Here is a 26,277-nt window from a genome sequence, read left to right on the forward strand (position 1 = left end):
ACTAACACAAACTCTGGTTTCCTGACTGCTCCCTCTCTGACGCAGCCTCCTGTCATCCATCACCGAGCCCACTCAGCTGCCAGGGGGCAGCGTGGAGCCCCCGACGTACGAGCACAGCCAGCCCCCCTCCGTCACATCCGGCGAGGAAGCCTGCGACCAGGACAAGGTGGAGCAGTGCTGCATCAAACGTGTGTGTTTCAAGGTCAACGAGGAGGACCAGGAGGACTCAGGTCATGACACCATGAGCTACAGAGACTCCTACAGGTGTGGTGTGTGTTCCCTTGCTCAATGTCAGCGTCATGTTGCATCTGAGTCTGGAGCCTGGTTCGCACTTGTGTGGCTGTTTGTTTTCGCGCACGATTCCCAGCAGTGAAGTAGCAGCACGGCCGCGCGCTAATGACAGACCGGCCAGGAGGCAGCGCCCCAAACAGTTGGCTCTATGGTCCACCACACCACCAATAATCTCAGTGGGGGGTGAGGTGGGAAACACGTCAATGACATAACCAGCTCTGACCAGAGTCATTTTTAGTCCTCACTTCAAACATCTGGAAGGAATTTGGGGGAGCGAGCAGCGCGAGGGGCTCAGAGTCAATTTGGAGTCGATCATGTTTTACAGAGTTTCTGGTTTGAAACCAGGTGTAAGTCAACGCCGACCTTTGACCCTGTGTTTTTCCTCCATCTCTCCGACACGGGCTGCAAATGTTCAGTCCTGCCTACTTGTTACCTACATCGAAGAGGTCATGTGACTTGAGTCCATGTTTCCTCTGTTTACTTTTCCAGTGGCTGTTCACACACTGAAGTTCAAGATGTTAATAATTATCATCATTTTAATGATTCATTATTGATGACTTTATTCAACTCTTAATTGTGCGTAGTCGTCTTTTTTGCTTGCTTGCATTGTGCTTTAGGTTTTATTGAGATATTTGTGGTTATGTGTCCTGAAATTGGTTTCATCCATGGATGTAGTTCAAAAACTGCCACGTGTCTCAGAAGGAAAACATCAGTTTTCCACTTGACATCCAGCAGCCGAGTGGCAAGACGTGCAATCGTAGGTCCTCCAGGTGCGAGGCTTCTCTTCGTGTCCTGACGCTGCTCCTCTGTGTTTGACCTCACGCCCCTCTGACCGATGTCAGAAACATCACTACAAACACTTATATCGCAGTACGATCACAAGTGCTACTTTTACAAGTGTAGTTTCTGCTACGACTGAGCTAGCTCGGCTGTCACACCATAGCAGATCCGTCACTCTGTGGCGCTAATTTGAGCATGCGGGCCATGTGACCCCTCACGGCCTGGCGCTGGGGTGGGTGCACTTCTGAAAACATGTGCTGCGTCTGAACGTTCATTATCGTCCGCTGTAAAAGTGTAATTAGGGGTGGGCCGGTAAATGAGGGAGGTATTTGGCTCATGAAACCTGTTTTTGGTTGCAGCGAGTGCAACAGCAACAGAGACTCTGTCCTGTCCTACACCAGCGTGCGCAGCAACAGCTCCTACCTGGGCAGCGATGAGATGGGCTCAGGTGAGTGTTGGGCTCTCACACCTGCTGCTGTTCCTCGGGTGCTGCTCTCTCTTTACTGCCTTCAGAATTCACCAGCATCTCCTTCTGGAACGCAGCCTCACTATTTAAGGTTTAGACGTGCGGTTCCATTAAAACTCCCCCTGGATGAAGCCAACAACCTCCACATCTGTAAACATTCTGCACCGACACTGATTACAGCGTCGGTGTAAGCGCTGCTGCTCGCATGCGGAGTGGAGTGAAGCGTGGACTGGAGGGGGAAGCTTCAGTCAGATAATCATGATAAATCTGAAGAAAGTGCGGCTCATAAACGTCCTTCACCGAGTCATGACACCACAGAAACCAGAAGGTCTGGAATGGCGCTGCTGATTCTCATCTCTTTTTTCCCCGCACATCCATCGTCACACTTTTATAACTGTTAACTTCCTGTACGAGCCTGTGGTCGGAGTGGAGATGGTGTCCGCAGCTGTTTGCTGGAGCCCAGCAGAGCTCAAGTGAAACCGGTCCGATTCATGAAACGCCTTGTCTCTCAGGCGACGAGCTGCCGTGTGACATGAGGATCCCGTCAGACAAGCAGGACAAGCTGCACGGATGCTTGGAGCATCTCTTCAACCAGGTGAGCAGGCGACTCACGTCCTGCTCTCAGTGGCAGGAGATGGAACTCTGACGCAGATTCTGTTTGTCTTCCTATCTTAGTGAGGACCGTCATTTAAATACACACACATAATGCTTTCCCCAGCCTCCCACCCTGAAGCTAACCATCTAAAACAAATGGCTAGACCTTTGCACTTAACCAAACTAAAACACAATTATAATGACCAAGCTATTTTGTACAGTAGTTTAACCCTCGAAATGAGGCTTGACAAAGTGAGGACCGGCCTAAATGTCCTCACTCTGTTGATGAAGAACTCAGGTTCTCACAAAGATAGAAGTACAAGAACACACACACAGACACCTGATCATGATCAGTCAACACATGTTTCTGCTGAGTTTTCTGGTTCCACTCTCTTCTTGACATCCACACTCGCTCACTCACTCACACATTCATCGCCATCCAGAAAGGAGAACCAGGTGACGGAGTGCTGGTTGGAACAGTTGACCCATATATGTGTTTGTGTGCAGGTCGACTCCATCAACAACCTGCTGAAAGGATCCGTCATGACGAAGGCCTGTGAGGAGACCAAGCATTTCTACTCCGACCACAGCCAGCCAGGTACAGGGTCCATGTCTGTCTGCCGCGTGACCTGGGTCAGCGTGTGTTTGGCAGAGGAAGTCTCTCTTCTCATGTCTGTATCTGAGGCTCGTAGCCCTGTGGACCTACAGACCTCATGGTCCCCAGGGTGACCCTCAAAGTCCTGCTGAAGTGCCGTGTCCGAGCCAGAGAAAGAGGCTTCACTCGTTTATGAAAGGATGAATGCTGGTGCTGTTGGGCTCCCTGCTGTGTAGACCTCAGTTCCAGGGGTCATGGGAATCTCAGGGAACCCACAGTGGGGGAGCGTCTATAAATAGCTGGGCAGCCTGTTTCATTTGGAGACCTTAGACCAGCGTTTCAACCGGGGTGCTGCGGCACACTAGTGTGCCGTGTGCCCTCATGTGTCCGGAGGTAGAGGTGGGCGATATGATGACATTAAATCATGACAGTTGGAAGGTGTTGAGGAGCAACCAAGGTGAGGAGGTCACATGGATTCGCTGGCATTCTTTCTGTCCACTTTACTGTAGAGCTCCAACAAATACATTTTCATAATTTGTTTCTGCACATAGCCTAGCAAAATAACAGTCGAGTGTCAGTAGCTACAGTTTTTCACAAATGAATAGGGATTTTCTCTAGGACTTGAAACACAAGTGCGCTTTGGCCAAGGTTCCTTGGTGGTGAGCCTCAGGATTTTTTCAATGAACCAAGGCTGCCGTGGGTAGAAAAAGGTTGGAAAACACTGCCTTAGAAGATCAGCCTGGCTGAGTCACAGCTCCGGTGCTGGAGGAACTGAGGACCCCCATCTTGGGTTTGATTCAGGGGCTGCTGAGGTGGTTGGGGAGTGTTATGGTATAGTCCGGCCCACCTTCCCTGCCGACCGGTTCTGACCCGAGTCAAACACACGCGATGATGCAGCAGCTTTAGTGTGAGCCTCCGACGTGTCTGACTTCACTCAAACATCTGCCTCACAGAGTTCCGCCAGACGGAAGACTGGACCGTTCGCTGTCGCTACGTCATCCACAAGAACATCCAGGAGGACCCTTGGAACCTGCCCAGCTCCATCAAAACACTGGTGGAGAGTCTGCAGAGATTTGTGGACGGCAAGTCCGAGACACGCACACACCTGGACACACACACACGCACACACACGTGGATCAAATCATGTGTTTTGATTTTTGCAGATGGGAAGAACCAGCTGCTGCTCGCTCTGCTCAAGTGCACAGGTACAGTGGCGCACACACGCACATGGCGTGTGAGCAAGAACAGTAGATAACACACATGTGAAGTGATTCAAATGAGGTCATCACCATGTGACGCTGATTAACGTGTCAGACCTGCTCTCTGGCTCCCTCTGCAGTGGACATGCAGACAGAGGTGTGTGACTCCTGACCTTCTCTCGCCAGACACTTCGCTCCAGCTGCGGCGTGACGTCATCTTCTGCCAAGCTGCCACCGGCGCCATCTGCACACTGGCCGAGCAGTTGCTGGCGGCGCTGCGCTCGCGCTACAACAACGCGGGCGAGTACCAGGAGGACAGCAAGGAGACCAGCCGCAAGTGGCTGGAGCAGATCTCGGTCATCGGCGTGCTGCTGCATTTCCAGTCCACGCTGTCGCCGTACGAGGTCATTGCACGCCGTCATGGCTCGGACCTGCACTGACACACGCCGTTTCTGACCCGCCGCTGAACCTTGTCCCTGCAGAAGGAGGAGCGCACCATGCTGGAGGACACCAAGGCTGCGCTGCTGGACCTGGACAAGGTCACAGTGTTTTTCAGGCAGCTGGAGGACGAGTGTCTGGTGGCCAGTGAGTACCACACTGTCACATGCTCCCACTCCCACTGGACGAGCACAGCTCTTCGCAAGGAGCCAACCACGGCGCTCAGCTCTGTACCACTGTGAGATTTGAGTCCGAGTTTCAACAGTGGATTGCTGAAGTCACTGGCTCGCTCTCATTCACACACACTGCAGAGCGACACAGACACTTGCACGCTCCACTTGTTTGTTCTGAAGGTGTGTGTGCGTGTGTTGTGCAGACAGTCCGGTGAGCTACCAGGTGGAGGGCAATCGGCAGGCCCTCAGAGTCACTCTCTTCCTGGACAGCTGTCACTTCAGCGAGCTGCCCACTCGTCTGCAGAATGGAGGAAGCCTCAAGCTTCACACGGTGCTCTTCACCCGTGGTAAGAACGTGGCACGCTCCTCCTCCAGTGTGACCATCTGTGGCTCTTCTGGCCTCGAACATATTCCTTTCTAATAATGATAACGGAGTCAGTGCTGCAGGTATGCTGACATCTAGTGGACAGAAGCCTTTACTACAGACTATTCAGTGCTTTTAAACTTCATGTATCAATTTGTTTCATAAATATGGCGGCTGTCGATCATTATTGTCGATTTCTTCCCCAAGTTGCGCCACTAGTTAGTCAGCAAAATCATTTGTGAGATGGTTTACCTTGAAGTTTGAGCCTGAGCCTTCGTTCCCAGCCCTGGTGCGTCCAGCAGAGGGCGTGACCCAGCAGGAGTTCACCTCCATGGAGGAGTTCCAGCAGCGCATGAATGCCGTCTCCCTGGAGAGGGTCAAGGCCTACTACCGCAGACTCAGGTGAGGCTCCTCCTTGCGGGTTCGAAGCTCAACCTGTGCTGAAACTGTGTGTGTGGGCAGAGCCTTCTACCTGGAGAAGTCCAACCTGCCGGCGGACTCCAGCAGCACGGCGATGAAGATCGACCAGGTAAGCGCCCGCCTCACCTGCCGCCGCTGCTGTCGGTGACTTGACTCTCGTCCATGTTGTGACTGAATGTAAACGTAAGCACAGATCCTGGGCCTCGAGGTTCGAGATATCCAGCCCAGCATTTCCAAAGTAAGAGAGCCCCGCCCCCCAGTAGCTGCCCCACCTCTAACCCGCACTAACTTGCCTAGCGTCAGATCTCCTGGTGTGGATGCACTGATGAGCGTGTGGAGCTCGCCTCAGGCCTCTCTAATGTTGCAGCCAGTCATTTCAGAACTCAAGTAACCTGGTCGTAAACGTGAACTCCAGACCAGCTTTAGGGCCACTTCATGGGCCCAAAATCAAAGCATTCGCTAGTCTAGTCTCACTCTGGAGCGTGTGTTGTGTTTTCCCTCATGTTTGTAGCACATGAATGAGAAGCTCAGCAGTCAGCTGGGTTCCTAGCTGGACCACTAATGGCTGGTCCGCCCTCTTCTCAGCTGCTGCGACCCCTCAACACGCTGGACGACCTCTGCCGACTCATGCAGTCCTACGTCAATGTGCGTCCCAGCGCCGCCGGCCACCCGTCGGGCGTCAGCGTGCTGTGCGTGTCGTCGGAGCTGTGCAACCGCCTGGGAGCGTGCCACATCAGCATGTGTGGCACCGGCATGCAGAGGTCAGAGGTCACTCCTGGGTTAGTTGGCTTTGTGATGCTGATGGTGCGTGTGTGCGCTTGCAGGTGCACCCTGAGTGTGACACTGGAGCAGGCCATGGTTCTGGCCCGGAACCACGGCCTGATGCCGCGCTGCACCATGCAGACCATGGACATCATGCGTAAACAGGTGACGCTGGGCTTTTTAGCGCTCAGACTGCTTTTTGCTGATGGTGCCGCTCCCCTATGGTGGATGATTGTCATTGCTGCTCTTGTAATGTGGCGCTCTCACCTGTAGGGGGCGCGAGTGGAGCTTTCAGCGAAAAATCTCAAGGTCATGGACCAGATGCCGCCGACTGCCCCCAGGTCTGACGCTGAGTTCCTGACCTGACCGCAGCATGGGTCTCTGACTGGTCCCTTTCCCCCTCCGCAGGCTCTTCCGACTGTGTTTGCCCCCCTCCGACGGAGACCTGTGAGGACCCACACGGCTCAAACCCACCTCCGATTCCCGTCCATCACGGATGCAGCTGGACTTGTGAATAAAACTGATCCAAGTGTCCTGGTTCTGGTCCGGGACGCTGGCTCCACGTGGTGCCTTCCAGACTTACCGTTAACTGGATTAACCAAACTACCTGTAGATCCTTAGCGCATTGTTGTGCCTGGGACCGGCATGTTTGGCGTCCCACAGGGCTGGATGCTCGGCCCTCCGCTCTTCATGCGCCGTGCGTGGCTAGTGGGAAGTAGGCGGTAAAGGAGGAATAAAAGGGTGTGTTTCTCAGCCTGGCACCGTTGAGTGATGCACATCACGTGATAACTGCATTCACAATAGCTTTTTGTTCTAAAAATGCTTTATTTGTTGAATTAGCTTCTTGCTAAAGTGGTCAGAAAAACGGGCAAGCTAGCTGCAGCGTCAACCCCAGGTGGTGGTGTGTCGCTGTGTGTGTGTTTACATCGCGGCAGCGAGCGTTAGACGCTGCAGTTCCACTGTTGAGACAAGGATTCATAAAGACATCGATCACCATCTTCCCTCCAGCAGAGTCAGGCGGCGCCATAAGCCTGTTGCATGTTGTTACTGTGCAATTACTGTAGTGTGAGTACTGTATTACTGCACATATGAAGGATAGCTATTTATTACGTCCACTAATATCCTACTGGTGTATCAGGTGTTCCAGATTCCGAGAGCATTCCAGACGGCAGTATTTAAAGGACCAATGGCATTTTATTGTTGTTTATTTATGTGTTTTTAATGTCAGGAAGTCTTAGATTGAATTTCAGGGAGAAAGATCAGAGTCCCGACGAAATAAAGCTAAATGCGGATGTAAAAATTAAATTATTAATATATTAATTCAGTTCTTCTCTTTGAGCTTGCATTTCTTCATGAATTGGCGTTTAGAATAACTTCCTGTAAACATGGAGAGCGCCACGCTAGCAGCGTCGGTTACAGAAGCCTGACAAGGCAGTGTTAGCAATGCTAACGGTGTTGCTGTCGACAACAGCTGCGACAGTGGTGTCATTGCCTGCGGCGTGAGCGACGTGTTGGATGCTAGCAAAGTCAGAGGAGGCAGTGTTAGCCGGTGCTAGCAGTGAGGGCGGGGTTGATGTCAGACTTCAGCGTCAGCATGGCCAGCAGTCATGTTAGCGTTGTGAGCAGCGGTGTTGTCAAGGGGAGCGAGTGGTCGAGCGATTTCTGGAAATTCTTTTGTAAATATAAAGGATGAGACGTTTGCAGAGGAAGTTACTGAAGAAACTATGAGTCTTATTTATTGGGTTGAGTCCACCGAGTGCTCGGCCCCCCCATCCCTCCACGTGACCCCTCCTCCTCCTCTTCACAGTTCTTGTAAATACTTAATTTGTATTTTTTTATGTTGCCTGAAAATAACTGTACAAAATGGCGGAATCTTTCTAAACGGATGCGTGGAAATCTTAACAAGCTAGTCAATAAAAAGTTCACACTGTGCTTGTGTTCTTCGTGCTGTCTGCTCCGAGTCTCTCAGGGATGACACAGCTCTCTACCTTTATTTCCTGAGCAGCACTTCTGTCTGTACAGTGGGAAACAGTCAGTGTGGGGCTTCCCGGGGTTCGGGGGCCACTAACCTGTGGAGGACCTTTTCTGAGGCCACTGTACCGATCCCTGCCTTAACAGTAATGTAATGTCAGTGTTTCAACCGTTGAGCATTATAATGTTCAAATTTAATGGAAAATATTGCATTTATTCATCATTTTCTAATGATAACTGACACTTTCTTGGCTTATATTTTGCATGGAATTTTATCTTTTGAAGAACATTTCAGTTTCACGCACATTTAATATTGAATATGAGATGTTTGAATCTTGTGTCAGGTCTCCTTCCGTTTAATTTCTATTGATAGAAGACTTATGTTTTGCTTGCTTAATCTCCCTTTAAGTTACATTTAGAACAGATACAAAATGTTCCATTAGCTTGACATTAGTGGCGGTTTAACTCGTCTTTAGTGCGATTAGTTGAGATTGAATCTTTATTTCATTGACGGCTATAACAAGAATACGAATTAGAATTGTCAGAATGACTCTATAATATTTTAGTTTGTTGTTCATTTATGGCTTTTATGTTTCATTGAATGGACGCAGTGACTATCCTTCCCCGGATCAAGCGCATGTCTGAATGATCCGGGGGAATGCTGGATATTCCGGGAGGGTTTCTGCTCCTGGCGGACTTGAGATCAGGGGTCGCTCCAGGACACTCGCTCCTCCTCTTCCTCTCACACCGGCTCCAGTCCAGATCGGATTACACGTGAAGATCAGATGAATCCTCCACACCAGAGTGGGAGCGGGACCCCCTCCGGCCGGAAGTTGTGAAGCACAACTCTGGTTCCGTGGATCCATCCGCAGCGTCGCACACACCCACCGCGGCGGTGGTGATGATGAAGATGATGATGCAGGACCCCGCACTCGGCTCTCCCCGCTAGGATGGTGCACAACGGCGGGGTCTTCCCGCCTCCGGCCGGGGAGAAGAAGCACAAGGTGGGGTTCGTGGGCTTGGACCCGGGAGCCCCGGAGTCCAGCCGTGACGGGGCGCTGCTCATCGCCGGCGGCTCCGAGAAGCGGGGCAGCATCCTGTGCAGACCCAGACCCAGCATCTCTGCCGGCAGACCCCGAGCCTCCAAGAAGAGCGCCAGCTACCGGAGGCTGCAGAATTTCCTCTACAATGCACTGGAGCGGCCGCGCGGATGGGCGTTCGTCTACCACGCTTACGTGTGAGTGTCATGATCTCAGTCTGGGTCGGTCCGTCTGCACATGAGGCTGCGGTGTTTCATTGCTGGGACTGATGGAAGTCGCAATCTGCACACACACACGCACACACTTCCAGAGTCCTGCTGCAGAGTTCGCTCTCATCGCTCAAGTCATCTAGAAGATTCCAGCGTGTTTCAGGGGACAGTCGAATGACATCGTCTTGAGTCGTAGTTTTTCCAGTCTATTGTGTCAGTGTATTTACTGTCGTTGTTTTTTTCAGTTGGTGTTTCAATTTAATTCTATTTTCCAGTTTGCTGTTGAAAACTATCATGACTCCATTATTTATTATCATAATTTCCCCCATACGTCAGATAAAACGGTCAACTTTTATGTTTTTAATGCTTCAAATCTTGAAGAAAATGTCCCAAAATGTATTCACGCATTTGAATTTCCTCTCGCTCAGATTCAACTATGAATCTCAAGCACTTTTCTCTCATGACTGTCTTGTTTCATCTTAACTTTTAATGATAGGAATTAGCCAAATTCTGAAGGGCTGAAGGCAACAGCAGCAGCAACTGGGTGTGATGGAAGGCGTCACTTCAAATCCTAGTGAGGGAGCTACTGGGGCAGGTCCTGAGCCCTGGTGGGTCCACTGCCAGTGTGACTCGAGGTTAAGGGCGAAGCCATGTTGTTCAGGTTTGGGTTCAGTCATGGTGCTGGCAGACCCCGCCCCCCTCCAGAGACGCCCAGAAGTGGTTCTGTGCTTGAAGCCGGACGCTGTCGGAGGATCCTGTTGAAATATTAACAGCTCATTACGATGGTGACGTGGGCTCACTATTTTCGGACGCCTGACACCACAGTGCTCTGGAGCCATGTTCTGGGCAGAACATGAGCTGACTCAGCAGCAATATGACGAGTGTTCGGGTCAATGATGCCAGTGTGCAGGATCGATGAGGGAAAGTGATACAGGAAAACACGTGACCCCCATCTCCAGGCGGGACCAGCCGTGAGCTTCGCCTTGCTTCATGTGTGGCAGTGAGGAGCTGCTTCTCCTCACACCCAGTCACCTTCCTGCTGGTCCGCTTGCCCACTGAGACATCACGGGTCACAGAGCGCAGCAGAAGCTTCCTGGTGATGTCCTCAGCTGAGCAGGCACGCCCCCTGCGCCTCAGGCTCTGACACTCCATAGAAGCTGAAGGTGAACATCTCAGCAGGGACGTTTGTTGCTGACTTCGAGGCTGTTCCGTCCACCCGGGCCTCAGCGTCTAGACTGGGCTGCAGCAGCAGCATCAGCAGGTTCCTCCTGCTTCACAGAGTCTTGAGCTTCTGTGTGAAGCTCACAAGCTCCTTGCTCCTCAGTCCTCAAAGGTTAGAACATGGATCTGAGAATCAGCAAAGAGGCCCCAATCAATAAGAAGGTTTTCAATCTTCAGCATGTGGGTCTGCAGATGAGTGAGTTCTGCTCCAGTTTTTCAGACAGTTGGTCAGCTGCAGACAAGTCAGGCGAGCAGCGTGGGGAGTGACGCCAAGTGCTGAGGCGACGACCTGTAGCTTGCTTTTCCTGGGACCCTGAAGATTAGAATGAAACCGTGCGGTAAATGAGTGGGCTGTTGCTGAGTCACTGGTAACAGGAAGCTCTTCGATACCACTCCAGGTCTTGGGCTCCTCTGCTCTAAACTTCATCTTTGATGGGAAATGATTTCAAATTCAATGTAGTGGCCCTTGTTTTTAATGGAGTCAGTAAATATGGAGGCTCACCGAAAGATGGCAGCACTTCTGTTTACATTGGACATGATTCTTTCATCAAGCTACAGTTTAGACTTGATTAAAATGCGTTTATTCCACCCTGAACATATTATCATTTCATATTATTATTACATATGATGTTACGTTGAAACGTTTCCGATCAGAGTTGAGTTCGGTGACCTGTCGGAGTGGTGAGAACAGTGGTGGTGAACAGCCAATCAGGATGCAGAGAAGTCGTCACATGTTCGTCTCGCGAGGGTAGTGCTCGTTAGCCAAGTAAAGAAGACAGAGAAGCAGTGGAATTCGGCGCATAAAATTCGAATTATCTTTCGGTATCAGAATTTTTAAAACATATATGTATTGAGGAACAACGTTTTAAAAGCGCTGAACTACGCGAAGGAAGCGAACCGCGACGTAAAAATGGCGGCGGTGTGGGAGCTAGCATGACGGCAAGTCACTGTTATCACTGTCAATTACCATCTGTAGTTACGGTTTACATCTGAATATTCTCACTTATTCCTGCCATAAATAACTGCGTTTGCGTTTTGAGTTATAAATACAGAGTTCTGTTGCAGCACAGACGGGAATTTTGATGAGTCATGCTAACAGCTAAAGTGGCTCTGGGCTGGGTTTAACCTGGAAATGGTTGCTGCCATGGATCTCTGCTCATAAACGTGTCCAACCTTGACTCACTCTTGGCTCCAGCTCACATCACAGGAAGACAGTTTGGCCCCACAACGGTGACATTTATCTAACTCATATTTGACCAATGATTACACATTAATGTGGTGTCCAATTCACCAGGTAACTGCCCTGCAATATGTGTGTTTTACAGTGAGACTAGTTCAGTTCGTTTATTAGCTGCTTCAGCAGACAGTAAAGATTAGTAGTTTCCTGCTCAAGTCAATAGTCAGGAAAAAAAATCAATGACTTAAATGAATTAAAACAATTAACCACTCGGTGATTGATCCACCGGCCAGACAGTTCTGTGATCGCTTGTTAGGGTCTGTTCTCGTCTTGAACCTCTGGATTGTGTGGACCCCTCCAGCTTGCCTCACTTCACGATCTTGTACTAAATTTAGCCCCAGCACAAATCAGGTATGAGCAACATAGTGCTGAGCGGCACGAATCGATGTTTCTTTATCTGCAGCTGCGGAGAAACGGCAGCTTTTCTGTCCCTCAGCTGGGAGCTCGATCAATAGCCTTTTTCATGCCACTTAGATTTACACGGATGCGTTTGTGTTCCTGTCGGTCTGTGTTAGCCGTTCCTGAACTATAATGGTGAGCAGATCTGAATCAAAATCTTCAACCACTTGGGTTAGTGAGGGCGGCCATGATGTATGGAGAAGCAGGGTGAGATACAGCGGTCATCATCGTGACTGGGAAACACAGGATCCGAAGTTAGTGTATCAGAGGGGCATGGAGACAAAGTCCAGAGGGCAGATGTGGAGTGGAGAGACAGAGTTGGACCAAGAATGTTGGAGATGAGGAAGAGACCACTGAGGTTCATGGAGGTGGGGTGTAAAGGGACAAACCAGCCCCCTGTCAACCAAGCACGTGCAGGCCACTTGTTTCGCTAAACTAGTGACCTTGGAGGGCTGGACCTTGACACGTTTCCTCGCCGGATCCTCTTGGGTGCACAGAAGTCGCCCTCTGGGGCTCTTGCGCTTTGACTGCAGCGTGATCGTCATGCTGACAAAACAAGCCAGGGTCATCGTGAGCTTGTTTGTGGGGGTCAGTCAGAGGTTGTGGACTGCAACATCTGGAGCATGTGTGTGTTTTAGTGTTCCCATTCATCACTGATGACCGCAGCAGTCAGAATGAAGTGTGTTCTCTGTTCACAGCAGGCTTTTACAACGGCAGATGGTCATTCTCCATGATCAACCAGCAGTGTGACTGGGTTATTCACATGTTGGCCTTTTAATGTGATCATTTAGAGCAAGAGAGGTTTGTGGACCTTCCATCTATGCATTTATTTTGGAACTATGGTCACAGACAATGCATGCTCGGGTCACACAACCAAAGCCCTTCTCTGGCCAGACAGGACCACTCCTCATCGGAGGCCTTTTTGAAAGTTTGTTGGGACACTATTTTAGGTGATGACCAGCTTCCTGAAGCAGGTGACTGTCGCTGCTAAATGAACTATTCTAATTAAACCTTTGGCAAGGCAGCAACTGTCTAAAGTGTAATTGAAAATCATTTCACGCGACTGAAGCGCTGCCGAGCTCATCAGAAACCTTCTAATGAGGGCGATCGGTAGCGGCAGAAGCTGCTCCAGAAGCAGACGCATAATTAGCTTCTGTTTGTGTTTCTAACATCTGTCAGTCTGAGACGTTCATCTCCACTTCTGCTCACTCAAACCGATCACAAGTCCTGTAAACAGCGACGTCACTCCGTTGCTGTGATGGGATTCTTGCTGTGTTCTTGCCAACTGGATGATAAATGAGTCCCCAGCTGGAACCTCTTTTTTAACCTCTGCAGTGCACCAGTGTTGGGTTTCATCCTGGCTCTCTCCATTAGCTCCTCTTTGGACTGCGTCCAGTAAATCTATTTTAAAGAAAACCCTTGCCCGAGCTCTTGCTCTCTGTGATCTTTCAGCCAGTGAAAAGTGAAGTAGAGGACCCGTTATTGTTTTGTGGCTGCAGATTGATGTTGGTCTTCCTGGTCTCTTTAGTTTTGAGGAAACTTTCTCTTGTTCTACGACTACATCTGCACCCTGACTTGATGAGTGTTGTTGCTATAGTGTGTCCCAGTTCCTCAGGGGCAGAGTCAGCCGTGCAGACATAGTAATTATGAATGCATTTAAATAGACACGACCAGGTGAGGTTATCCTACAGAGCTGCTGTAACTCTCCTCCACTCTGTGACTGAAGCGTCTCTGTCTTCCCGCAGCTTCCTCCTGGTCTTCTCCTGTCTCATCCTCTCCGTCTTTGCCACCATCAAAGAGTTCAAGAACAACTCAGAGAGTGCCTTGTACATCCTGGTGAGTTTGTCTGCAGTGCCATCTTATGCTCGGTGGTTAATTCTCCTCTCTCCTCAGGAAATCGTGACCATCGTGGTGTTCGGGGTGGAGTACATTGTGAGAATATGGGCCGCCGGCTGCTGCTGTCGCTACAGGGGATGGAGGGGCCGACTGAAGTTTGCCAGAAAGCCTTTTTGTGTCATAGGTGAGTAAAAACGAGCTGCTGCTGACTTTCATTTCCCTTCAGCTCAAACCTCATTTATATTTAAACACCAACCTCTGGATGAAGGGATCTGAGGCCGTGAACATGGTGCTAGAATTCCCCAAAACACACAGTCGACAGAGACAGACAAGCAAAACTAGGTCTGACTGAATCGGTCTGTCGTTGGGGAGAAAGAGCTGAGCCAGAAGGAGAACAGGAAGTCTTTCACTTCATTTTACTCTGTGATTTTTTTGTTGCTTTTACAATTAAATAACAGGATTCATTTGAAGTTGATGTTTTTTTTGTTCTGTCTTACAAGCACTTTAGGGCACAGTGCCTGTGTGTCTCAGCAAGTAGAGCCAAAGAAACCCTGCTCAGCTTGTCGCTCTTCTCCCCAGACATCATGGTGCTGATTGCCTCCGTCTCCGTGCTAGCGGCCGGCTCTCAAGGGAACGTGTTTGCCACCTCAGCAATCCGGAGTCTGAGGTTCCTGCAGATCCTTCGTATGCTGCGAATGGACCGTCGGGGAGGCACTTGGAAGCTGCTGGGGTCTGTGGTTTACGCTCACAGCAAGGTGACTCTTACTGGAGATTTGTAAACGTTAGGTGGCGACAAGACTGAAGCCTTGTCTCTCTGAGATGCTCTGATGAGCGACAAACTTTATTGCTTTGAGAGAGAAGCAGACGTTAAGGGAAATAAAGTTCTTTATGAGCTGCTGTTTGCAGTCCAGTAGATTTCTTATGATTCCGTCTCACCGGAGGGCGCTGTTCTCGCATAATTTTCCAGGAGCTGATCACGGCGTGGTACATCGGGTTCCTGTGTCTCATCCTGGCCTCTTTCCTGGTCTACTCAGTGGAGAAGGAGTCCAACAGCGAATTCGAGACGTACGCTGACGCCCTGTGGTGGGGCCTGGTGAGTTGCCAGTTCAGTCGCAGAAGAAGGTTTTCAAAGGTGGAGCTTGATTTGAAATGCTGACTCACCAGATCACGCTGACCACCATTGGGTACGGTGACAAAGTGCCCCAGACGTGGAACGGACGGCTGCTGGCCGCCACCTTCAGCATGATCGGCGTGGCCTTCTTCGCACTTCCCGCTGTGAGTTCACGTGACTGCAGGCTGTGAAGACAAAGACTGACCAGGTTGTGGTGTTGTGCATGCAGGGAATCCTGGGTTCTGGCTTTGCCCTGAAGGTCCAAGAGCAGCACAGACAAAAGCACTTTGAGAAGAGACGTAACCCCGCAGCCGGACTGGTGCAGGTCTGACCCTCTGAGGACCCAGCTACAGCCAGACTGCATCTGGTGTCACTTCGACCTTTGAACTCTTTCTGTGTCCAGGCGGCGTGGAGGTTCTACGCCACCAACCTTTCCCGCACCGACCTGATGTCAACCTGGGACTTCTACGAGCAAACGGTGGCTGTTCCCATGTACAGGTGAGTAGCAAGTGGAGCGGGTCTCACAGCTGCAGCCTTCCCCTCACCCTTCCTTACTGGGAGCCGGCAATGAATTAGTGAGGACGTCTGCTGCCTCATGACTGTGACGTTTCTTCACTGATTCACACAAACATCCCTCTGCGGTTGTTCTGTGTGTCAGTGAGACTGAAAGTATTTTGTTCTGGTGCTCTAGATATTATGGAGAACAATTATCAGGCATCGTATTTCACCCCGGGCTGTTGGCAGTGATGAGGTTTTTCAAATGTCCATCACAGTCAAACGTCCAGAAGCCACTTAGCCTGCTGGCCTTCAGTTTTAATGAGCATCCTCATGAATCAGCAAACGCAGCGTCTGGCAAAGAAGATTAGAGCCGTCATGTCGCTTAATGTTGCTCTTCTATTCCTCACTGCTGGTGTGACGCCGCTTGTTGAGAAGGCAAAGAGCTTCTGCAGCTTTGACGTCTTGTCTTTCTGCAGGATTATTCCTCCTCTCAATCAACTGGACCTGCTGCGAAACCTGAAGGGCAAGTCGTTCAGGTAGGTCACTCGGGTCACTGTTTGAAGCTTCATTTCCTGTCAAAACTTCCAGAAACACAGTGCAGATGTAGCTGTATGGTCTCAGATCGGCAGGACAGAGGAAGTCTCATCATCTAGTCTGTCTTTCTCTGCTCACAGGAAAGAGTCACAGGCGGAAACGTCGCCCAGGTCTGACACTTTTGTCTTCTTCTGCCTTCTTTTGAATTCTGCTAGCGGCTGCTGCTCATGGTCTTTTCTTGAAGGAGTGTGTGCAAGGAGTGTGTTAGTCCTTGTGTATGTTCAGGTGGACTTTCAGATCTTTGTCATTTGTGTGATGCCGTGGGACTATCTGATAAGGTTCCTTTGTCTGGACCAGGAACCACACTCTGCCTTTGAAGTGTTGTTGAACCCCTCGTGCATTCTTTATAGAGTATATCATAAAGTTGTTGTAGTAGTGACCTGGTGGTGATCATGAGTAGAGGTCATTGACTCAGGAAGTCACTCCTCACAGTCCACGTTCCTCCTTCAAGAACAGTCCCGCTTCATTGAGTGCAGCTTGAGTTGAAAGTGGCTGACAACAGATGATGTGTAGGACGTTTGCATAGCTTCCTTTACTCCCAAAGTTCTCACCAAAACACACACACGGTGCTGGCGCTGTACTCTTGTCTGACTCTTGACACTCTCAGTGGTGTGGTTCATGGTCACATGCTTGCTACCATTGTTGGAGATCTCCTCACACATCAGAACTAAGCCAGTGCTTCACTGAGATGGTGCAGCATGGACCCCTCAGAGAGTCACACTCGAGTGCTGCAGCCTTCAGGAGGGCTCACTGCTGTTTCTTTCACTGCTACTTTTATCCTCTTGTGTCTCCTGTCGACGCTCCAGTCACGAAATCGAGCACAAAGACAGACTTTGCGGGTGCTGCCCCACAAACATTAGGTACAGTTGTTGCACCAGTACTAACAACTGCACTGCAAGTCTGTGTCTCTCCCATGCCCACATGCAGCCCAGCTGTGGCGGAAGCCTTTTTGCTGTTTAGGCTTTTCACTTGAACTATAACTTTCACCTCCTGATTTCAGAAGACAGATTTTTGTTGTGTTTTGGTTTCTGTCTTTCTTTGCTTGCCGGTTTCCTTCCCCAGTTTGTGAGCGTGTGGTGAGTTTAATGTTGAGTTCCCATCTCACAGTTGGAGCCAGAATGTCGCTGATTTATTTGTGTTTGCACGATTTGTTTCCACTTTTTGTTTTGCATAGAGAGGACCACACGCTTCCTTTTGAGATGTCACTTTGCTTCCCATGCATGCTAGCTCCTAGCTTCCAGCCGCTTGCCTGCACCACTCTGTTCGACGCCGCATCTGCTGCTGATATGTGTTTCTCATCAGGTAAGTTCACCAGTGATTCACTCAAGAATTTACCAACTCAAATCGAGTCAAGTTTGACATGAATCAGCTCTTACAGTCAGGAATGTGTTGATGACAGGAAGTGAGATGCTTTCTTCTGCCCCAGTCGTGATGGAACCAGAAGCTCTCTGCAGTGTAGAACACCATTATTGCCAGAGCCCCTTTAAGCCTGCGTCTTTATCCCCCTGACAAGACTCACTCTCTCTGTAGTCGGAAGCCGAGTCTGAAGGACAAGGTGTTCCCGAGTCCCTCCAAGCCTCCAGCAGTCAAAAGCAGAGCCCAGTCTCCCGGGACTGAGGAGGCGGCTGAAGCCAGTCCCGGCAAGGTCAGCAAGAGTTGGAGCTTCAACGAGAAGAACCGAGGACCCAAACACGCCTTCAGAGTCCGGGGCAGCGCAGCGCGGCAGAACTCAGAGGGTGAGAATGAAGTCAGCATTAGTGGAACTGATGATATTGCTGCCTCTGTGTCTACATCCTGTCCATGACAGTAGACTTGTCTTGATGGAAATAAGTCGGTTACCAGGTTACTTCATGTTACCACGAGTGCACATGAAACAAAGTGTTGGCCACCATTTAGTTCTGAGTCTGGTGCTCGCAGATGAGTTCACAGCGACACGAGCACCAAATGAATCCTGCCTGCAGAAGCAGAGGTGCTGATTCATGAAGCTAGAGATCATTGAAGGGGCTTGATGAGGTGCCTGACAATCACTCACTGTGACACTGTGGACGACTTCTCTGCACTTTGACGTCACTGATGTGCAAAGATGTGACATCACACTTCTGTCATCACTCAAATCCATCCTCCATCCAACTCACTCCGTCTCCAGACCAAAATCCATGTGCCTCTTTTGCTGCCAAATAACTGATGTTGTTAGTGTCTCTCTCCTTCTGCTTCACGGCTATTAAAAGTGATGATTGAGTTGCAAGAAGACGACTTTGGAGCCAAGAGTTCACCAGGTTAGCCAAGTCCCCACGATGAGTCAGCAGGTTTAGGATGTGTCTTTTGGGAATATGGACGCCTGCAAACGTGATCCGGGGTCGGACAGTGGACTTGCATGTGTGGGACAGACTGTCATTCATCCTGCTGATCTTCATGTCTCCTCTCTCTCCTTCTTCTTCTTTGCAGCAATTGAAGGTTTAATAAGTAAGATTTGGGATGTTGTTGTTCTTTGGCTTCTTTGTGGATATTTTAATTTAGCTACAATTTTTCAGAAAAACCCTGCATGCTCAAAATCTGCAGAGATTTGTTCACTTGACATGAACCCAGAGAATGCAGGCACAAGCTATTTCATATGAGGAGTTTGGTTCTAGCTCGTCCACGTTTGCATGAGCAGTGATGTAGAACTGCTGTGTGACTTCTGGGGCAGGAGGTGGATTTCAGGCTGATGACCATGCATTCGGCATATGCATTCTGCAAATGGCATCCTCGTGCTGATGGGTCCACGTGAGAGACACACCTGCCTCCCTTTACAAATCTGAAGTCAGCTGTCACCAGTGGAGGTGTTTCAGCTTAGGAAGTTCACACGAGCTTGTGGTCCGATCTTGAGCTTGTTCATGCAGACGTGGCTGCTGGTGCTGGAGCATCACTGATCTGTGGGTTCAAGTCAAGTGGTGCCAAATTACAACAAATTATGATGCAGACACACAAACCCCTGGCTTTGGACTGCATGAAGAGACTTCCCTACCAGACTGTAACCTTGTTCTTCTACTTCACCTCACTGGCTGATGGTGGCGCTCTGAGCGCTGGTGGGAAGGGAGTACTTGTTTATTTTACCTTTCTAAATTGAGCTTTTACCCTGTCAGCACTTTTCCTTCAATTCTGCCGCGAGTCCTTCTTCTGTTGTTCACACAAGCCCGCTCCCTCGGCTCACTCTCTGGTCAACTGGCTTTCCACCAAATTACGTTGTGCACCCTCAGAGATTGGAGCCTTTCTGCTGCTGCTGCTGCTGCTCAGTGGAGGTCGCGGGCAAGCTCTTGAACAGTGTCCTTGTTTTTATGTGCAGAGGCCAGTCTCCCTGGAGAGGAAATCGGTGACGATAAAAGTTGCCACTGCGAGTTTCTAACCCAGGAATTACCAGCCGGGCTCAAGGTCGCTATCCGGGCCATCTGGTAAGCGCTAGACTCAGCGGTGTTGATCTTCTCCGCGACTGCTATTCAGCCTTTCTTTTAGTGAGACTTCAAACCAGCCTGAGACGAGTTTGCTCTGATGAATTTCTCTCCTCAGCATCATGAAGTTCCTGGTGTCCAAGCGGCGGTTCAAAGAGTGCCTGCGGCCGTATGATGTCATGGATGTGATCGAGCAGTACTCTGCCGGTCACCTGGACATGCTGTCCCGCATTAAGAACCTGCAATCCAGGCAAGTTCAGCTGTTTTCCTAGCTGCTGCCAGGAGCAGTCTGCTCTGGATACACACATGATTCAGTTGCTTGTGTCATTGAGGAGCTTCATGTGTTGTATTCAGACTTTGTAAATGTGAAAGTACAGTTGAGTACAGTTCACTCCCTCACCCTGTGAATGCATCACACAATGATGAGACAGCTCCTGTTTCCTAGAAATATTAAGACGTGTATAAAGATGGACGACGCTGCTTCCTCTTTTCATAATGAGGCTTGAAGATAAGCTTTCTGTTAGTGGTCAGGAAACAACAGCAGGTAGTTCTCCAGGAGCCCTCCTGACCAGAGCCACCTCAACTGGCTCCTGTGTGGAGCACCAGATGTCCTGCTGTGAGTCTATCTGGATGAGTGTCAGTCTCCCTGGCAGCTGGGGGAACCCATGTCTGTCCTGGTCATGTCCTGCCAGTCACTACAAAGCTGAACAGAGGTGAGAGTAGAAATCCACCGCACAATGGAGCTGCTTCAGTACTGTTCAGAGTCCAGTGTAGAATAATCAGTTCTTGTTCATCGAAGACAAGAGAAGAAGTGCATCCAAGTCAGGAAGTGAGAATTGAGGAGATGAGGCCTGTGATGGGAGATCATCATGAGAAGGCAATGGGTGTGGGCGGTGAGTGAGCGTCCATCTTCATATACAGTCAGCAGATCAGCACCTCCTGATATATTCCCACTGTAGCTGAAAAGTCCCTTTGTTGTTCTGTGTGTGTGTGGAATATATTCAAAGTGGCTTCATTCTGCATTACACTCATATCGTCTCTGTGTGCCTCGCCAGGATAGATATGATTGTGGGGCCCCCTCCCCCATCTACACCTCGCCATAAGAAGTCCACTGAAGGTCCTAGGTTAGCGTTATACTGCACCCGTAGACCGACCTTTCCTCCAAGCTTGTTATGGATGGAACCCCTGATGAGAGCTGGTCACATGACCCTCTTCAAATGATGCAATGCATTTCTGCAAGACTTTAACAATGCTTCCCATAACATTATGACTGCCTACTTCGTCTCATCAGTACCTAACCATTGACAGGGTCTTGGGCTGTCCTGGGTCGCTGATGGGCAGCTCCAGTAAACAGTGGCAGTGTTTTTTCCTTGCACTGGTTCTTGGACTGATCCGTCCACGACAGTGGTGGTCATAATATTATGAGCGATGTGAGTGATGTGGCTCCACTCACCAGGGGTTTAGGTGCTGGATGCTTGGAAAGTCAGAGGGAGTGCTCCCCCTGTAGGACTTGATGGAAATGAAAGCATGAACGCATGAAGTGAAGTGATGCATTTTGAGTCTAGGTCACGCCATCACCTCCCCCCCATCACTCACTGGTCTAACTGTGCATGTGGTGCTCTGACACAGCTCATGACGATTTCACTCCTTCATTCTCTGATGTCTGATGGAACAGAGCGAGTTACTGCTGGGTGGTTCAGAGAGACTTTGAGTCACCTGTGGCTGAACTGTGACATGGTTCTGCCGCAGTTCATTTAAATGGATGCTTTTATTCACAACATCTTCATTGATGACATAAATGTAGTGTTGAACTGTGTCTTGGTGGAACCACCCAGCACTAGTGATGCTGACACAACTATCTCTGGCCACTACCATGTCTTGAGTGAAATATGCCCTGCAGCCAGTGGAATTTTAAAGTCCCTCTCACACTGATCCAGGTTCAGTCTCTTGTTCTCCCTTTCCTTGGCTGTTCTCTCCATCTGCTGGCCATGAACTCATTTCTAATGAAGGTGAGAGGAGCGGGAGAAGCTGCTTGTTGGCTTCTGTCCCAGCAGTAGTGTTGCTCACTGCTGCACTGAACACATATTCTGAGGACCAGTCTCCCTGATATTTCAAACTTCAGAATATCAATTGAAAGGAACCTTTTTTTTCCACTGGCTGCGGAATACACAGAGCTTCGTTGAAGGTCCTCTGTGGAGTTCACGACAGTAAAATCAATGCCCGAAAACAGATGTGTTTTTCTCAGCCTAAAGTTAGGAAGCACCTGACATCAGATCACATTTCTGCTGTGCATTCGGCTTCTGGTCAAACTCCACACAGCACCTCGGATACCACACTCATGACTCGTAACTTTGCCTTGTCCATGTCGAACACCAGAGTGGACCAGATAGTTGGTAAAGGTGCTAAAGTGGAGGGAGATTTGACAGAGGACCAGAGTATGATGGGACGTCTGGTTAAAGTGGAGAAGCAGGTCAGAAGAATCCCTCTACCCTTGACTGAACCATGTGTCTTTTGAGCTGACGTCAGCTGAGACTGTGTTCTTCCCTCAGGTGCTCTGCATGGACCGAAAGCTGGACTTCCTGGTGCACGTATACATTCAGCGTATGGGGATCCCACGCTCTGAAACCGAGGCCTTCTTCAGCTCCAAGGAGCCGTATCCAGCGCCGCCTTATCGCAGTCCTGAGCACACCAAGGAGGGAAGCGGCGAGATAAAGCAGGAGCAGGAGGTCAAGCTGTGTTCTGGTATCGAAGTGCTCTGCTCTGACGGTTCAGTTGAGAAGAAAGACCCGTTACTGGGTCAGTCCATGCCAAGATCAGCCGGCACACCCTCTGGCAGCAACAGTCGACCCTCTACCTCGTGGCAGCACCAGCTGCAGAACCCACTCAGCCAACCAGCCTGGAACAGCAGCGTGGCAAACACGCCGTCACCAGTCGGTGGTGACCAGTCGCCTTCACTGTTTCGCCTGCCACCTCCGCCAGCGCCGGTCCACGAGCGAGCCTCCAACGGACCTGGTGGCATCCTGGACAATGATTCCCAGGGTCGGAGGCGCCAGCGCAGGCAGAGGTGCCCGCAGGAGGCGGCTGTGGAGAGCGACACGTCTCTGTCTATCCCGTCTGTTGACCACGAGGAGCTGGAGCGCTCCTTCAGCGGCTTCAGCATCTCCCAGGCCAAGGAGGACTTCTTTGGCCCGTCTTTCTTTGCTGGTCCGGGAGGAGGAGCCACTGGTGCAGCTGAGGCTGGGGCCCCCCCTCTGTGTGCCCGGGTGAGACCCTTTATAGCGGAGGGGGAGTCGGACACGGACTCTGACCTGTATGCGCCCTCGCCGCTCTCCTTTACAGCAGAGACCACGTTTGTGGACCGAGCCTGGCCCGGAATGAAGTAGATAGATAGATGTTGTGCAGTATTTCCGAAGAAAAACGTTGAGCCAAGTATTGAGCCAAGTGCTGGAACTGAAGAGGCAGAAGAAGACACAGTGGAGCATATCTCAGCCTCAGGTCCTCTACAACCAGATCATTTGGATTGTCTCCTGGATCTTCATCTGGAACTCTCCGCCCTTCTCCACCATTTTCCCAAAATGTTTTCTTTTTTCTGCCGTCTGAAGACGACACTCTCTCTGGACTCATCACAGATCTTGTTTTCAGATTCACTGTTGCCACTTGCCGTTTCCTGGACAGTTCAAAAGAGGGCGCCACATAGTCATTTGTTCTGTGGACTCCTGAACTCGGTCGCCCTCTCGTCCCAAGACTGATGAAGCTATTCTGACTAAGACTCGTTAACATGAGAGACATTGATTAGCTGAAACAATCAACCCGCCCTTTAATGACATTGTAGCCTGTGTGACTGTTGTGGTCAGTTCAATCTTAAATTTCTCAGCATCAAAGTCAGCAAACTGACACTGTCGTGAATGCACATCGTGCTATTCTCCATCTTATTATTTCCCCATTGAGGGAAGAGTCATGGCAGTCTAATCTGAGTTTCATGCAGTTGAATTTAAACACAGGAATGATGTAATGTAGACAGGAAGTGGGTCTGCTGTTGTGAAGAAAACACGTCCCTCGAGTTGATGGTCCATGATGCTACAAATACATGGACTTCTTCTTTGGTCTCTACCCCTAACTTTGGCTCTGACTCTTCTGACTCCAAACAACACAACACACAAGTCTGTAAAGCATCAGCAAACATCATCTGTGGAGACACGTCCCTCGCCTCACACATTAGTAATCTATTAGATTAGATAGCAGTCCTTTATTCTCTCTTCCCTGGTTGTCACAAGGAGTGAAGACTGACTGTGATCGTGTGTCGCAGTTAGCGTGGACTTAACCAGTTGGCTTAAGAAGAGACTAGAACCAGTGCTTGCTGCTGACCTTGGTTCTCCATGACTTAGACTGACAGGCAGGTTTCCAGCATGGCATGTTGCGTGGTTTTAGGACCTCCTTAAGTATGAAACACACCGGAGTGATGCACGATCCGTCACGACATTTGATTTCTGGTCCTCTTGAAAATGAATCCCACCGTACTTCTGCCTGCCACGGGCCAGTCACATGTAAATACCGATTAATGCAATAAAACGGAGGCGATCGGGAACCATGGAGCTGAGTATGGCCTTCATTTTGCTGACTCTGTTGTTTTGTAAGACGTAGAAGTGCTGACGCGGCGAAAGCATGAGATTCAAAGGCATGAAACTAACCCGAGCAAATAAGCATTTTTCTAACCAGAGGCAGTGATACGAACCTGCTGGCATGTTTTGTAGAACATTTGACATTTCATCATGTAGCTGCACCTCAGTCCACAATAAAGGTTTCTACGTCAGTGAAGGCGTCCTGGTGTCTGGTTCCTCAGCCAACAGGTGATGTAATGACGACGATTTGCCACTAGAGCGCAGTCTTGCACCAATGTTGACTTCTCTCCTTCACTCGTGTTCCTCTCTGTTACAGGGCTCCCTGACCTGCTCCGAACCGTCCTTTCCAAGGCCACAGAGGACCACTCTCAGCTGGTCAGCTCACTTCATACGTCCTTCCTTCAGTCGTTCCTTATTTCCACCTACTATTTTTTCCTCTCATCCTCTTTTTGTCTTTCTCACTTCATATTGCATCATCCTCAGTTTATATTTTAACAGTTTTTCTCCTTCCTTTCCTCCACTTCCTCCCTTATTTCACTACTCATTCAGCTTCTTGTCATCCCTTTCTTCTTTCTTCTCTTCAAACTGCCTTTACTCCTCCCACAGATCTCTTCCTTTTTTCTAAGATTCTATAAAGATATTATTTTTCTCCACTCTTGTCTTTCACTTGTCCTTCATTTCCTTCACACAGCACTTCCTAGATTACATTTTTTTCTTTAGTCTTCTCCACCTATCCTTAAATTCATGCTCTGACCTCTCCTGTCTTTCATGTTCTCTGCCGTTCATTTGTTTTAACTCTTATGTCAGCTCTCTTTTTTTCGTCATTTCACTTATTATCCATTGTTCCATCTTTAATCCCGTCCTCCTTCATTCGGGGCATTGGAAGTCTCTGGTGGTGAGACTCAGAGTCAGGTGACCGTGGTTCGTCGTTGTGCCTCTCTTCAAGAGTCTGACTCAGCACAACAATGTTACATGATGTGATCAAGTGAAATGTATTTAATAAATCATGACTCATTCATCATTTCTCAAATGAACCAAGGGAGAGCATCAATCAGTCCTGCTCCCCTCAGATCCACTTTATCTAAACCTGCTGGTCTGACATTGATCGGCAGCTGATTAACGATCAGTGCCGGGATCAATACACGCATTAGTGACCGCGGCGCAACGAGCGGCGCCACACAGAGGTCACCGCACGCTGGCGCTGCCGGCGGCGAGTGTTGTGGGTCTGTGGTGTTCAAGTAAACACCGTTCCGTGTGTGGAGACAAAGCCAAACAGTGAGCACCTTCCCCCTCTGACTTCCCAGCACAAACACGCCGCAGATTAACCTTGCTTGGACAATATTGACCAACACGCGTCAACACTGGTTCCCTGCAGCTCTGGTTTTTTGCGGTGATGTTGGTTCCAGAGCATGTCACTGATCCTCTCTTCTGCTCCTCCTGGACGCACAGGTTGGCTCCATAATCCGAGGCCTCGGAGCTCCAACCCCAAGTCAACAATCATCCTTCCCTCCATCAACACACAGGTGGTTGAGGTTCTGGTGGAAGAACTAGTGTAAGAACGGTAAGCTAAATAACTGGAGGGTGTGTCAGGCGGAACGTGGGACAGTTCCCTCCACAATGCTCTGTGTTGGACAAAGAAGCAGGAAACGAGTTTTGGGGCTTGTCACTTGTTTAACACTTGAAAGCCACACCATGTCGTGTGTAGACTCAGGTTGCCTCCAGAGCCACCACACGTCATCTGATGTCTCCAAATCCGTGTCCACTCGGAGATGGCGGGGCTAATTATGCAGCTCTGCAGCTTATTTCCGTGTGTTTGAGTAAACACCAATTATTTCCCGACGCTTTCCTCCAGTGCCGCATCATTCATAAAGGAGGTTGAAGCGAGGTGCTGGAGGAAACCACATCAAACTACTTCACTTCATTACCAGCGTCACGTTGGCAGGCAGATTCCGCTCACAGCGGAGACACAAAGGATGGGAAGGTGGGAGTTTGAAGTGGTGAGGCGGTGAATGAGGCGTCCTTGGCGCTAAACTCT

At 49.8% G+C, this 26,277-nt stretch overlaps 2 protein-coding genes across 16 annotated transcripts in view; both read left to right on the forward strand.

Annotated features, from left to right (window-relative positions):
- Nucleotides 1-8,012, forward strand: part of prex1 (phosphatidylinositol-3,4,5-trisphosphate-dependent Rac exchange factor 1) — a 41,299-nt gene extending 33,287 nt beyond the window's left edge. The window contains exons 26-41 of one of the 3 annotated variants that reach the window (XM_053849049.1): nucleotides 46-264; nucleotides 1,431-1,519; nucleotides 2,050-2,132; nucleotides 2,639-2,729; nucleotides 3,680-3,808; nucleotides 3,890-3,931; nucleotides 4,112-4,329; nucleotides 4,408-4,510; nucleotides 4,740-4,883; nucleotides 5,185-5,302; nucleotides 5,363-5,429; nucleotides 5,514-5,558; nucleotides 5,906-6,081; nucleotides 6,145-6,247; nucleotides 6,356-6,423; nucleotides 6,491-8,012. In XM_053849049.1, the coding sequence (XP_053705024.1) occupies nucleotides 46-264; nucleotides 1,431-1,519; nucleotides 2,050-2,132; nucleotides 2,639-2,729; nucleotides 3,680-3,808; nucleotides 3,890-3,931; nucleotides 4,112-4,329; nucleotides 4,408-4,510; nucleotides 4,740-4,883; nucleotides 5,185-5,302; nucleotides 5,363-5,429; nucleotides 5,514-5,558; nucleotides 5,906-6,081; nucleotides 6,145-6,247; nucleotides 6,356-6,423; nucleotides 6,491-6,533 (1,738 nt within the window). In that variant the 3' untranslated portion in view covers nucleotides 6,534-8,012. Of the gene's footprint in view, nucleotides 1-45; nucleotides 265-1,430; nucleotides 1,520-2,049; nucleotides 2,133-2,638; nucleotides 2,730-3,679; nucleotides 3,809-3,889; nucleotides 3,932-4,111; nucleotides 4,330-4,407; nucleotides 4,511-4,739; nucleotides 4,884-5,184; nucleotides 5,303-5,362; nucleotides 5,430-5,508; nucleotides 5,559-5,905; nucleotides 6,082-6,144; nucleotides 6,248-6,355; nucleotides 6,424-6,490 lie in introns of those variants that run through there. The other 2 variants (XR_008412929.1, XM_053849050.1) reach the window with 2 other exon arrangements.
- A 785-nt stretch (nucleotides 8,013-8,797) lies between these two features.
- On the forward strand, nucleotides 8,798-25,759 carry LOC128749062 (potassium voltage-gated channel subfamily KQT member 2-like). Of its 13 annotated transcripts, none has more exons than XR_008412882.1 (18): nucleotides 8,798-9,290; nucleotides 13,905-13,995; nucleotides 14,053-14,179; nucleotides 14,575-14,750; nucleotides 14,963-15,088; nucleotides 15,160-15,270; nucleotides 15,336-15,431; nucleotides 15,510-15,604; nucleotides 16,081-16,140; nucleotides 16,279-16,308; nucleotides 17,729-17,934; nucleotides 18,644-18,661; nucleotides 19,521-19,626; nucleotides 19,742-19,873; nucleotides 20,148-20,336; nucleotides 20,423-20,516; nucleotides 24,559-24,617; nucleotides 25,692-25,759. XR_008412882.1 is itself a non-coding variant. In XM_053848243.1 (17 exons), the coding sequence occupies exons 1-17, from the start codon at nucleotides 9,004-9,006 to the stop codon at nucleotides 23,004-23,006; spliced, it is 2,694 nt and encodes an 897-aa protein (XP_053704218.1). In that variant the 5' UTR covers nucleotides 8,800-9,003. The 13 variants fall into 13 exon arrangements, 6 of the variants coding, with proteins under 6 accessions (XP_053704216.1, XP_053704217.1, XP_053704219.1 ...); XR_008412884.1 differs by lacking the exons at nucleotides 24,559-24,617; nucleotides 25,692-25,759 and adding exons at nucleotides 20,679-22,093; nucleotides 22,173-22,236; XR_008412885.1 differs by lacking the exons at nucleotides 24,559-24,617; nucleotides 25,692-25,759 and adding exons at nucleotides 20,684-22,093; nucleotides 22,173-22,236.
- The last annotated feature ends 518 nt before the right edge of the window (nucleotides 25,760-26,277 follow it).

The sequence above is a fragment of the Synchiropus splendidus genome, chromosome 18, assembly GCF_027744825.2.
Source record: "Synchiropus splendidus isolate RoL2022-P1 chromosome 18, RoL_Sspl_1.0, whole genome shotgun sequence".
NCBI classification, from domain to species: Eukaryota; Metazoa; Chordata; class Actinopteri; order Syngnathiformes; family Callionymidae; genus Synchiropus; species Synchiropus splendidus.